Source organism: Rhipicephalus microplus, chromosome 3, assembly GCF_043290135.1.
Source record: "Rhipicephalus microplus isolate Deutch F79 chromosome 3, USDA_Rmic, whole genome shotgun sequence".
Classification (NCBI taxonomy): Eukaryota; Metazoa; Arthropoda; class Arachnida; order Ixodida; family Ixodidae; genus Rhipicephalus; species Rhipicephalus microplus.
In genome coordinates, this window is record NC_134702.1 from 180,643,357 (window position 1) to 180,657,241 (window position 13,885).

The 13,885-nt window shown below is 46.4% G+C and overlaps 2 protein-coding genes across 2 annotated transcripts in view; one reads left to right on the plus strand and one right to left on the minus strand.

The window, feature by feature from the left end:
• Positions 1–6,770: 6,770 nt before the first annotated feature.
• LOC119171319 (endothelin-converting enzyme 2-like) overlaps positions 6,771–13,885 on the plus strand; it is a 49,111-nt gene continuing 41,996 nt past the window's right edge. The window contains exon 1 of the mRNA XM_075888167.1: positions 6,771–7,082. Within this exon, the coding sequence (XP_075744282.1) occupies positions 7,016–7,082 (67 nt within the window). The 5' untranslated portion in view covers positions 6,771–7,015. The remainder of the gene's footprint in view (positions 7,083–13,885) is intronic.
• On the minus strand, positions 11,284–13,766 carry LOC142802662 (uncharacterized). The gene is made up of 3 exons (XM_075887640.1): positions 13,626–13,766; positions 12,074–12,539; positions 11,284–11,699 (listed from the first exon to the last, which is right to left on the minus strand). The coding sequence occupies exons 1-3, from the start codon at positions 13,764–13,766 to the stop codon at positions 11,284–11,286; spliced, it is 1,023 nt and encodes a 340-aa protein (XP_075743755.1).

The window sequence follows — 13,885 nt, forward strand, 5'->3', positions numbered from 1 at the left end:
CATGTACGCTGTAGACGTTACGGCATATACTGTCTGCGTTGCAGTAGTGCGCCAAGAAGGACGAGAATTATCACGAAAGACAATCGCGTTTTTTTTTATTTTGGGAGCTTGGTGAGTGGCCCTTTAAAAGCCACGCGATTGATAACAGAACCTTTAAGTGCCACGTGCGACTGACATTTAAACCTGCGTAGTCATCTATACATCTCGTAAAATATTTCAAGCAGGGAACGCCTTTGGCCTAAAATGTTTCTTAGGCTAATTTCCTAACAAGAAGATTGTTTGTTGCTCTATTATTCTGATCAGAAGGTTTATTTAGTAAAAATTCGAAGCCCAACAACTGCGAAGACAGCACGGGTGTGCGTGCATGTGTGTTTGTGTGTCTGTGTGCGTGCGTGCGTGCTTGCGTGCGTATTTTACTTATTAGGAAGCGACAGCAATCATGTGAATGAGCAGATGCACACAAACTTCGCTGTCCGGACACTTAAGACAGGCGTCGAAGGGAACCTTGCACAAACAGCGCAGTTGCACGACCTTGCCCGGAAAGGCGCGATCGTCTGTCCTCGGGGGCCGTTTGGCGGACAGCCGGATCAGGCACGTCACTGAGTGTCTTAGTCGAAGGACTGGCCGAGTCGCTGCCGTCGGGCGAGTGGCCCCAATACGGCGCTGAGCGACGCCCCAGGCTCGGCCACTTTCACCGAAACAAAAGCGAGTTTTAGGCCGACGACGTCCCACGTCTGCCGTCGGCAAGAGCGCATGCAGGCCTTGAGACGCCGATGTCACCTTACGTGACGCGCACTTCCCTCAGGAACACACCGAGCGGACTTGATTTACTGTAGCGTTATTCTTTCGTTGTGAATGCCCCGCTACTGCTTTACCAGCCAGTGCCCGCATGGCCAATCCTCCACTGCCGACCACTGAATAAGTGCCGCGCTTATGAATACGTATTGGTGTTCAATAACATTGGTGGAGTAAGAATTTGTGACAATATTCACTACGTATATAGTAACAGTCGTTAACATTACTGCCTCAACACTTACTTACAGTTTACTTACAAGTCAGTAGCGATACTACTACGGCATTGAATGTATTATTATTCATAGTTAACAGCACAAAACACATGGGAAAATAAGAAACGGGTTGCGCTTTGTCAGTGTGATTTACAATAATACTGGAGTGAAATTTTCCAATTTGTTTACACTTATTTTTTTGTGAGCAGTTGACAAATATATTGTATAACGTCCAACCTATTCAAAAAGTCACTGAAAACTAATCGACAATGGTGCCAAGAGGAGTATATGGGGTGTTATTTGCAGCTATTGTTATCTAAATGTGGAAAGAGAAAAGCAGGCGAAAAAATATTTTGCTGTGGGCAGGGACGAGCAAGATATCTTTCTTCAAATTTACATAACAGAACAGTTGCTTCTACTAACGTTCTCTATACTTCCCTTGGCATCATTGTCTGTTAGCTGTGAATAATATTGTGTCTAATGAATAAAACGAGCCCTCAAGTTTACACTTCTGTCACTCATGTATTGCACTCGTACTGGCAGACTTGATACCTTAGGTTAAATAGCGAGGGACTATCGGTCAGCTGCGAACTCGTAGTAAGGTCACGTGCAACGTGAAGCCAGAAGCGAAAAGAAGAGTGTTCCATACTCGCCGTAGTTGCTACTTGCGGCGCTCACTCTCGCGCCTACGTTTAAATGTACAGATATACCCTATAATGTGGCAGAGGGACGAACACCGCATTAGCTTTGTGGTAGAACATCGGGCGCGTACTTCGAAGACAGCAGGTTTGATGTGTTGGGCGATTTCCTTCTCTTTACACTGTGCCGTGAAGGGGCTGTACAGTCTGGAGGGCTGAGCCGTGGTTAGCCAGCCTACCTTTCTTTCTATCTTCTTTTTTTCTTTCTTTCTCTAGAATATGTTTTTTGAAACGCCTTGTATATAAATACATTGACAAGATACAGAACAGTTGAAAAGATTGTTTGGAGTAATTTTACTTTTTGTTTGTTTTTTAGAATCACTCATTAACCTGAATAACCAGCCGGTCATAGATAAGCTGGCTTACGATGCCTTGCGTTTGTTTTCAAAGGAAACATTGCCCTGTTTCATGTTAGGACTGCTAGTGGTAACAGTGACATTATTATCAGTTATTACAATTTCTCAGCGCAGAACAAACCGGATATTTGGGACCAACAGTTATAATGTTTGCCAATAAAAGTATATATGCACAGTGACCACTTTCTTTGTGGCCGGTGAACGTCAATCGACTCCTAGGTATGCTAACACTTTTTTTATAAAGGCCTGACCCGTGAAATAAGAGCGCACACTTCAGCATTCAGTTTTGTACACCACTTGCAAGAAGCGCCAAAGTTGCTGTGACCTCGGAACGCCAACTAGTGTCAACAAATTTGAATGTTTGGTACCTCGTGGCCAGATGGAGCTAGCAATGACAGTGAAGCAGTTCGCACTCGTGGCAACTGTCTTAAGCGTCCGAGCATGTGGCATCTCTTATTCAATCTAGAATTCACAGTTTCTTTATTATTGTGGCGCTTCGTTCACGTTCGTATACACAGACATCCCTTTGTCCGAGCCAGACCACAGCTGGCCTCTCCGGCCAATTGCTTTCTGTTACGCCTTGTCTGAGATCCTACTGCCAGGTTGCCTCACCAGTTCGAGTGAGGACAGTTTCCCGCGGCACCGTGTCGAATGTGTAATGGCGACGCTCATAAGTGCCACACGGATGAAATGACTTTTGATTGATAAAAAATACAAAGTACTCCATCTTGACCGCTGTCGGCGAATGCATATACGCGTCAGCCGAACAGCCTAAAACCCTTCGCACCGCTCTGTAACTCGATGGAATCGCTCACTACACGACGAGTTGCTTCGACCCTTGTCACGTTTTCGTCCGAACCACGTTATTCCTGTAATCTTCATTGTATACTCATGTAATGGGCAAAGCGAAATCTTTGGATGCGCAATTTTCGCGAGAGCAGTCTTACTTTTTTGTTATTTATTGTCTCCGTGAACGCCCATCTTCCTATAGCTACCCATTCTGTTGTTAAAATATTGAAAATGAGAGTGTCAAAAAAATTTGGAGTGACACTTTGAGGATACTAACATCGCCACACGCTCTGCACATTCCGCTTTATCGTCTGGAATAAAAATACGCATGGTTAGATTGATAGCTTGAAATGGCTTGAGCTTTGTGAATACCTCTCCACATTCTTCACTCTCCCTTCACAATGTTTCGTAGCTGAGAAAACAATCACGATCATCTTCATTACAGTTGTTGTAAGCAAGTGAACAATGAGTTCACACCATCGCGCAGTAGCAGAGGAAGAGTCCGCTGGACTTTATATGTGACCTAAAATTATGATAACCAGTGAATGCGGTAGAGCTCATGGGCCACCGGTATGTATACTGTTGGCTCACGCTGCCAGCGCCTTCTTTTAATGTGCCCACGCGTCGCTTCAGAAAAAAAAGAGGACTTTCAACATAATCTGAAAAGAGGAAATGAGCAGGGAAAGTTGCCTGCAAATTTCGCATGGCTAGATTCGCCGGGGACCAACGCCATGCTTCTCCTCCTCTCGAGAATCACTGACTGATCCAGTGCGTCCCTTTCTATGCAACAAAAGGAAGAAGGTACACGTATGAAATTTTTTTCACGGCAGCCTATTTTAACACGACAGCGTTTGATGAGATCGCTTTGCACAAATTTGAGCGTCGGCGTCGTTGGTTGATAGCGAAAAATCCTGATCATGTTCGTAACCGAAAAATTCAGGGTTGCAACGTGAGTCGAACCCGGGCCATTTGCATAGAAAGCAGTTCTGCCACACAGCCAAACGTATTCTTAATAATACAGTTAAAAGAACTCTCTCTGCTTGGAAATGCAATGAAAATAACGATCATGTTATACAAACACGCCCGTCCTGAATTCAGGCTTCACAATACATGTAATATTGCAGTAATATTGTGCGGTAAAAGCGTGCATTGCCACTGGCCGTAACAACGGATTTCTGTCATGACGATTTCATAGTTCAAAGCCGGCCACCCGTTACAAAACACATGCACGTCATTGCGCGTATTTCTCAAAGACTACGTAGAGGGTGCATAGCAAGCTCAAAAACACTTTATGCGTACCCAAGGTTTTAACCTTAAAACGTGCTACCCATTAAAAAGAGTGCTGCCATATGCGAGCGCTTCACTCATACAAGCAACTTTCAAGTTGATCGATTACACTGTAGTATTCCGCCAATGAAACTTCTTAAATTAGATCTTATAGTAAAAAGTATGCACCAAGCGGTTTACCTACGGACAAGGCACAGGATATACCTATCGCGATCACGTTCAACTTACAAAGACGAAGCTTAAGGATCCCCCAACTTTTTTTTTTCTGCCACGTATATGCGTTTTGAAGATTTGTTCGTTTTCTGTTTTTCGCATCGTGCAGTTCATCCAAAATTGGAGCTAAGCTTTCAAGGTCCTCAACCTGTCCCCTTTTACAGTAACGTTGCTTGAAGCCGAATACAGGCCAATTTCAAAATGTGAGTTGTAAGCGTTTTCTGCTTGTTCATTACAGTGGGTGTGTCCCATGTAGTTGTAATACCAGTCATTTTATTCATACTAATCATCATCATTGTTCTCTTGTGAACGTGCTCCCAACCCGCCCACGCGAGAACGCGGCACGGGAGATCCCTACGTGCTGTACTGATTGCAGTGAAGAATGGCACCGGAGGAGCCTTCAATGAATGTTCCAGACAGCCGGGTGAGTTTACGAATCGTGCGGTAGTCAGTAAAGCTAGCAGAAGCAGGTACATTCTAAGGAGGCAAGATAGACCCCGCTCCGATGACCGAAGCGTGGCACCCGCTTGCCTACCCCTGAGACCGGCCCCCCGATCGAGTACCGTTGGTGAAGGCTTGTGTGCATCCGCCATCCAGGTATTAGATGCCACACGCGCGACATGATTAGGAGGCATGTCGTTGTAGAGAGATGCGGATAATTTCCCCGATGTGGTCCTCTTTACCGTACACTGGCATAGCAGAGAACACTGGCCTGTGGCATATCGCTCTATGGGATTGCCACCGCCGCTACCGGAATCCAACACGCGGCCTTCGAGTCAGTGCCTGAGCGCAGTAGTAAATAAAGTGTTAGGTGCTGAAAAACAGTGCCCTATAGAGCACTGCTGCAAGGCCAAGCAGCAAAGCACGAGGCGTAAGGCCACCGATGGACTCTATTTAGACACGAGAAGCAGCGTTACTATTTTTCTTTTTAAAACACCCACTCGTGTGTGCAACGTGCCGTGAACACTCGTAGTTCTCACGATAGCTAGAGATATGAGTGAATAAATAAATACGGATACCGAAGGCAAACTCGGGTCATTCTATCATCCATGGCTCAACTGTGGAGCACGAGACTTAATGAGAGCTAGTGCATAAGGGTGCAGTGAGAGGTTGTTTTCGTCCTCCTATTGGGGAATCGATCATTTTAGTTTCTTTAGAATACAAAGTACTCCCGCTTAAGTCAACGGGGCCCAGACGATTTTCTGGAGCGCAGAAAATCCCCAATTTCGTTGGCGTTTTGTCTTCTTATGTGGTTCTTAAAGGTAAATAATGGAAAAGTGAACCCCGTAACTGTTTGCATCAGAGTGCGATACCTCAACAGTAGCTCAAAAGGGATGGGGGTAAGGAGTGGTGAAAAGAATAGGATTAAAAGGTATATATAGAGAAAGGAAGGAGAGAGCGAGGCACTGGAAGAGCGAGCGACGGAAGTAAAGATGAGATAGGAAAGATGGACATGGTCGCAGGAGTCCCAGGATGGGGCACCACTCGACGAGGGCTCCCATCGGCGTCAGGAGATGGCGTAGGGCTACTTGGAGTCCAGTCGGCCAGAGCTGCGCTGTCGTCGGAGATCGCGAGGACACAACTGGTCTGCACGAAATACAGCGAGCGAGTACCGTTGGCGTGCGAGCCTAATGCGTATAAGACGGCTAGATGGTTTAACGATGTGGTGAAGCTGTGTGGGAACAGGAAAGATAAAAGTGCGTCATATATGTCGGTGTATGCAATTGAGGCAAGACTCCCTAGTTTCAGGCTATTCAGAAGCAATAGACATTTTATAAACGTGCCTGAACTTGAAGCCCACTTCCATGCTGCGTATTCAAATACACATGAAACGGGAAAACAGTTTATGGGTATCTGAATGAATATATCCTGGACGTTCCTTTAATTTGGGATAGCGTATTAGAGAGCCCATTGACAAGTGAAGCAACTCTTATCCACGGTCTAGAATTTCTAACGATTGCACCAAAATTTAAGTTTAAGAATCTGGTCTCGTACAGCTATTTTCTTGGAAATATCGCAAAGGGGCGAGCGAATCTAGCACGCGGAATTAGGGTTTATACATAAGTTCTTTACAGCGCGTAGGAAAATTTCTGAAGACTCGGAACAGCATACTACACAGGGCGGTATTTGTCTCGTTTCTGTCGCTATTTCATGTCTATCAGCGTAAGACGTGATTTCAGAACAATGCTTGCAAGCGAAAGGTTTTATGTTTTGGCCTATTTATTCTTCTCGTTGACACCTCATTTTCTACTATTTACCACCAGTCCTCCTGTTCAAATGGATTTGTGTGTATTTTGTACTGAAGCTACATGCGGCGCACTGCTTATTTCATCCAAATATGCAGCAGCACAGTTCCGATCCCGGAGGGTTTCAAGATGCTTCGAACATTGTTTTCTTCGTGCCGTCGCCTCAGCGGTGCCTACATACAATTATAAATGCTAACTTGCCACGAGTATTCGTTGTATTTGACTGTGCTAGGAAAAAATTGTTTCTTCGTTATCTAGCCTAACAGTTTTACATATTTCACTGCCATCAGCACCCGCAACCGCTTGCGACGGGCTTGGGGCCCCTGGCGTCTTCGTGTTTGGGCGTGGCGGTGACCCTGAGCGCCATCACCATCGGCCTATCGGTGCTCAACTACCGCAACGGTGGTGGCTTCCTCGGCATGGCTCGCAGCACGTGGAACACCTGCCACTCCAAGCTCTGCCTCATGCACTTCCGGAGGTTTGAAGGTGCGCCGCAGCATTTTACCAGAAAGTTAAAATGCTAAACATCGTCTATTGCCTGTATGTTTAACACTACTGTCATATGCAATTTAATGAAACTGCGTAATATTTATCAGAATACTTGTTTTTAGGGGCGAAGCTCCTTAGGGCGTGGGCTGTGCGTCCCCTGCATGTAGCCACCTCTCGTTTAGTTCTTGCAGTGTTCACTAGATGGCGGTACTTGTAGCTGACGATGAAAAAATGCAAAATGTTATAAATTAGACGGCGGTACTTGTAGTTGATGATGAAAGATGCGAGATGTTATAAAATAGGAATGATGTCACATATGGCGCGTGTCATTGGTGGAAGGCAATCGTTCGATTTAGTGCGGCGACGTAGGCTAGGGGGAGCTTTGTAATAATATCGAATGGGCAAAATTTACGGAGGATTCACGTTTTACCAGGTTTACCTCCGGAGCTTCGTCCACTCATCATCATTCACTTCGGGGATATGGCGGCACTTTTTTTTTACTTCTTAGTATTCACAGCAGAGTAGTGATGATGAACATATCGGTTCGTCGTACAAACACTACACGAAGAATTGTTAACGGATAAAATTTTTAAAGTTTCATTGTAAACAAATTATGCTGAATATGAAGGCTGAATGTGGTGAGAAGTCGGTGAACATGTAATGCCGCTGGAGCCACCTTTCTGTGAAACACGGATCTTCAGGGCAGAAGCTGCTCACATGAGCAGCGTTTTCGTGTACGAATAATTAATCTTCCTTACCCAGAGGAGCACACGCATGTTTGCGACGATGTTGGCGTCGTTGCGTACCTGTGAACGACGACCGTACCTGCGTATGCTTAAACGCGAACACGATACAGTAAAATACCTCCCGAACGAACGTCAGTTCAACGAACTATATATTCAGTTGCAAAAAGTTTCTTTACCTGTCGAAGTTCCATTGAAGTCAATGCTACCGCGTTTGCTTAGCTAAATCATTGCAGACCGCATTTTTGTTCTACGAACGCATCTTGCGATACCACCCAGTGCCCCTGGCGTCATACGAATCAGATTCTCTCTGGAAGAGTAAGAATACACAATGCACTTCTCCTTTAAGGACTGTCACATGGGACATATTGCGTTGAGGCAACCACTACTTTTTCCACAGAAGAGAGTAAAGCATCCCTTGTGGATGAATCGCAAACAATTTCAGGTAAAGACGGACTGATGTACCAGGAAAAAATGATGTCCAGCATTGAGTTGTGAAAGAGAGTGTTTATGAAAGCTGCGACACATGGACTCAATTGCAGTCCTAAAAGCACAGTGCTGAAAGGGCTCAATTGCATTCTACTGCAGTCATAACAGCACAAATGCAACAACAGATTATTACAAGTTTCAAGACATGGTAAATTATCAGACTTTCACATAAATATGAGCAGCATTGAAAAACATGAAATTATTTATTGAAAATGAAACGAAATTATTTATTTGTGTGGCTTTTAACTCGCAATAGTTTTGACGTTTTGAATGACAAGAGAAGTTTGTGTTCATAGACGGGCGAAACTGGAGTTTGACAGACACGTAGCGCCACCATTCGGCGCAGATTTCCGGGTAGTTCGAAGCCAGACTCCCTTGCAGAGTTTGCTGCACATCCAGGTGCAACTAGCGCGCGCGACGCGACGATTGAGCGATATATTAGGTGTGTTTGCGCATGGAACACCCAGAAAAAGAGCTGCAAGTTTCTCGTTGTTGAACGCGTCACTGAACTGCCTCGAAGTGCTTGATTCCCTCGCCAGAATTACGGCAAAAACTAGAGAAGACGCAACAGCTCAGCGCTCAACTAAAATAGACCTCAGTCGACGCTACTGTTGCGTTGTGAATTGCCACAGACGTAAAAGTCTTCAGTTTTACCAAATTTCGTAGCTTTCGCGAAGGAGGACGACGAGAGGGCTGGATACGGGCCGTTGCGAACGTGTTACAAAAGTGAATTACTCGCGTGCCCCACAGCCGCTCGCATGAAAGACTGTGATAATGTAGGTCTCCTGTTATTATATTGAGCAACATTGATGGAGAACCGTGGTAACTTTCATTCTGAAGTTCAACAGAGCCTTTGAGCATCGTGCGCGCCATGCAACAGTAGACTGGTGACGCGCGATAAACACTGCACACGCCACGACCACCAATAATCTGAGGTGGTCGCCACCGCACAGCATCGCGCTCGAAAACTTTGAAGGCTCGAAGTTCCGGCTTTAACGTAGCAAATGCGAAAACATGCGCCATAAAGTTGCATCGCAAAATGGTGGTCATGAAGAAAATCGCGTTTTCTTAAAGCTGGTCTCCACGATTGCCTGAGCTATCTCGGAGGCCTCGGTTTAGCCTTTCGTTGTACATCAAGAAAGTAGACATGCATGTATTTCCATTTGCAGTAAAGAAACGCAAAAGACAACCATACAAAGAACATTTTGCGTAATAAAACAGTTCAATGCACACAAAGCGAGAGATGGATGTGGAATGCAACTGTAAAGGCGCAAATCGCTGGGGCCACCTGATCAAATGAGTTTCGCACCACTGATCGTAAGATTAGTTGCTCGCGTACGTACAGTGCCAATTTTTTTATGAAAGGGAACACGGGAGCGCGTAGCCTGCGCGCTCCTGTGGTTGCTTTCGTGCCCGCTTGGCCACTAGCTGCCGTGTTCCCTTTCATAAAAAATTGGCACTGTACTTAATCGTTTTAGCCTCATGTGTATGCCCAAATTTAATGCATTTAGGTGCCGCAGAACACCCGTTTGAGTGCTTCCTCGCACTCGATGCCATACGATGCATGCAATTTGCACTGAAATTGCGAGTTGCAGCACGCCGAATCAGCAGGAACATATATTTTGCATTGCACACGCAGTTCGCGTTGATGAGCTTCCAACTTTTCGGAAGTGAAGCGGCGTTGACAGAAGCTTGCCAGCCCTTGTGAAAAAAGTTAATGTACTTTTATAAACAGGCTAATGTCATTCGAAATCACAATCTTTAAACTGTCTAATGTGATTCTAATGCGTTTTCCTAATGCGTACCTAATGTGAGTCTAGTAGTAATTGGCCACCGTTACTCCTGAAAATCAAGAATCTAGATTCTTGATTTTAGGACACCGCGCCCAAGGAAAGAGGAGGGAGGGCCTCTGTACGTTCCCATGCAGATAGTTCTCTTTGCACTACCCAGTGAGGGCAGCGCGTCAACGATGGCGCTGATGGCGGCGTTTTTCGCAGCCCCGCCTGGGCAATGTCCGAGGTTTATTGCTGAAGAATGTTTGTCCACTTGTCTCTTTGTGCAACATCGTGAGAACGATGCTGTCAAGCTGGTTTCTACCACTTTAGAAAACAAGCTCGAAATTTCTGCTTGCAGTTAAATTACCAATGCGCTGCATCAAGCGTCATGTAGACAAGGCTCGCGCGACGAGTCGCCGCCTCATTTAAGTGGATGACTACTTGGACCACTTCATGAAGGGCACTGTCAAACCAATTAAGAACGCTCATTTCCCATAAGTGACGTTTGTTGTGTGGACGAATCATATATCAATGGCTGTCCATATACGAAGCGAAGATTACCGTTGCGATCGAACGAGCTATTCAGGAAAATACATTTATGAGAATAGAAAGCTGGGCCCGTCGCAAGCTCACCGCTGTGGTGTGTTCCATCTACACTAGAGGCGTCCGTGTCAATTTTCTGTTTAAAAATATGTCCAAAAGCAGAGAGTGGCTTCACAATCACTGCGACTGACCAAGTACCAATACTTCAGCTGCGTTAAGTAAATGACATTGTCAGAGCGTGTAATATTTTAGTACGCTAACTGATATTATTGTTACACATAAATTCACCTTACAGTATTGTGGCTCTAAAAGAAACAGGCTGTCATGTTGACTACAGCTGCGCCACCCAAAAGAGCCCCTGGTGGTTTGTTTCGACCCCTTTTGAAGCAAACGATATGAAAGAGGGAAAGGGAACAAAGGGAGGACAGAATAAATGTGACGTACAGTCACACTGATAAGCTGCACTCTGATACATGTTCTCGTGCTGATTAAAAAAACATTTTAGAAAACTCGATGAAAGTTGTTGTCGTAATGCAATCGTCGTGGTTCCGCACGTTTCCTGGTAGACTTTCATGCACTTGAAAAATTGAAATTGTCCTCTTCATGGTGGGCACCTTGCGTTATAGCTGTGCGATCCGCTATGCCTTGTTAGTCTCCGTGCGCTCGTTCGCCAGGTGTATTGCTGTCCTGGCTTTTGTCCCTATTGACCATGTTTTCAGGGCTGTCGGCGTCTTGGTCTTCATCCTCGCTTGTACCGTTTCCGGGTATGCGCAGCAGGTGTTGCCTGTTTCGCCTCAGCATCCGCTGGTCCTCGGTCTTCACCGTGTAAGATCTTGGTGCGGCTTGCTCGCTTACTGTCGCCGTGCGTGACCAGTGTCCATTATGAGTGAGTACTGCAGTTCCACTTCCGAGTGGTGGTAGTGCCTTTCCCTTCGAAGACTGGCGACGCTTTTCCACTGTAGTTCCGGGATCGCCTTGGTACTCGGGAAGGGTCGTGCGAAGGTGCCGGCCATGCAGTAGTTCACCCGGAGAGCGACCATCTTCTAGTGGGGATGACCGATAGGCTAAAAGCCCCAACCAAAAGTCACCGTTGGAGTACTTGGTCTTCTTTAGGATGCGCTTAACAATCTGAACCCTCTTTTCTGCCAGTCCATTTGAACGAGAGAATTCTGTACTCGATGTGATGTGCTAAAAGTCATATCTTTGCGTGAACTCTCGGAACTCTTACGATCCATACTGGGGCCCATTGTCAGTACATACATAAACCGGGATGCCGTACCGTGAGAAGATGGCCGATATTTTATCTATGACTTCTATGGCCGTTGTGCTTCTTAGCTTCTCTATGTCAGGGAAATTGGAGTGGGCCCGAACTGAGAAATGTCAATTCCCACTCGGTTCCATGGCCTGTCCGGGGTTGGCTGCATGAGAAGGGGCTCACTCGGCTGCTTGTATGCATACCTCTGGCAAGTACTGCACCCCCGAATGAAGGAGTTAATGGCACTGCTGAGTCCAGGCCAAAATGCCAACCTGCGTGCTCTCGCCTTGCATTTATTTAGTCCGAGGTGGCCATAGTGAATTCGTCGAAGAATTTCTGCTCTCATGGCTTTGGGTATGACCACTTTGCATCCCTTCAGTAGTGTACCTTCTACCACTGACAGTACTCCGGCAAAGGGCTTGAGTTCACCTTCGACGGCGTCACCCCGTGAGATTCGTTCTCTCACCTCGCTCAAATACGGGTCGTTCCTTGTTTTCTTTTCCAGACGTACTTTCATGGGCGTGCTTACGATGCCGGAGACGACCTCTGTCGCATGGATGTCGACGTCTGTGAAGGCACTCGATGACTGTGATGGCATAGGTGCACGCGACAGCATGTCCGCCAGAACCAGCTCCTTGCCAGGCACGAACTGCAAAGTATAAACACATTGTAAAAGCCTGATGAAAAAACGCTGTAATCGTAGTGGCATGTCTCCAATGCCCTTTTGAGAAATGGCAAGCAGGGGCCTATGGTCAGTTTCGATCCATAACTTTTGACCATAAACAAAATGATGAAATTCCTCGCATGCAAACACTATACCGAGCGTTTCCTTTTCAATTTGCGAGTAACGGGTTTCGCAATCGGTTAATATTCTTGATGCATACGTCACTGGACGCCAGTCATTGCCACGTTTCTGCAGCAGGGCCGCGCCTAAACCGGTTCCCGAAGCGTCCGCAGTGATTTTAGTGTCCTTCTCGTCAAAGAGCACGAGTAACGGTCAGTTTGTTAACGTGTTGCACACTGCTTCCCATTCCCGCTGGTGCGCTGTGGTCCATTCAAACGTGACGTTTTCTTTCACAATGCCGCGCAGCAAGATTGTCTTATCACTCAATGGCAGCACATATTTGCAAAAGTAGTTGACTACGCCCATCATTCTGCGCACGGTGTGCCTATCTGTAGGTGTTGGCAGTGAACGGACGCTTTCAACCAGGTTGCGACTCTGACTTATTCCCTGCTCACTTATTACGTCACCCAGGAACTCAATTTCTTTCACGCCAAAAACGCATTTCCGCCGGTTAAAAGCCAGGCCCGTCTTTTGTGCCCGCTTCAGCACGGCCTGCAGGCGTTCGTTCTGCTGATCCTTGCTGACGCCCCACACTAAAATGTCGTCTATGTATAAGCGTACACCTGCCAATCCTTCAGATATTTCTGTTAGCGTTTTCTGGAAAACTTCGCTTGCTGACGAAATTCCGAACGGAAGTCGCAAGAAGCAGTAACGCCCGAACGGCGTCACAAAAGTGCACACTCGTGATGTAGCTGCGTCCAATAAAATTTGGTGGAAACCTGCCTTGGCGTTTAGGCGCGAAAAAAATGTTGCACCTGACAGCTCTGCCTCAATCTCTTCCCTTGTTGGCATAGGATAGTGCTCACGCTTCATGTTCTTTCTTATTTCCCTCGGATCCATGCATACACGAAAGACCCCATCTTTCTTACGCGTAATAACCAGAGGGCTTACCCATTCTGTCGGTTCGTCCACTTTCTTGATAATGGAGGCAGTTTCCATGCGTTCCAGTTCTTGTCGAAGAGGCTCTCTAAGGGCCAAGGGTACCCGTCGGGCTGGGTGAACGACTGGAACAGCATCCTCCCGCAGGGCCATCCGGTATCGCCTTCCGACACAGCCCGTACCCTGAAATAAGTCTGGAAAGGCCTTCTCGGGTTCCGGCTCGCTCCACCTTACCGAATCCACAGATTTCGGGACAAGCCTAAATTGCTTAC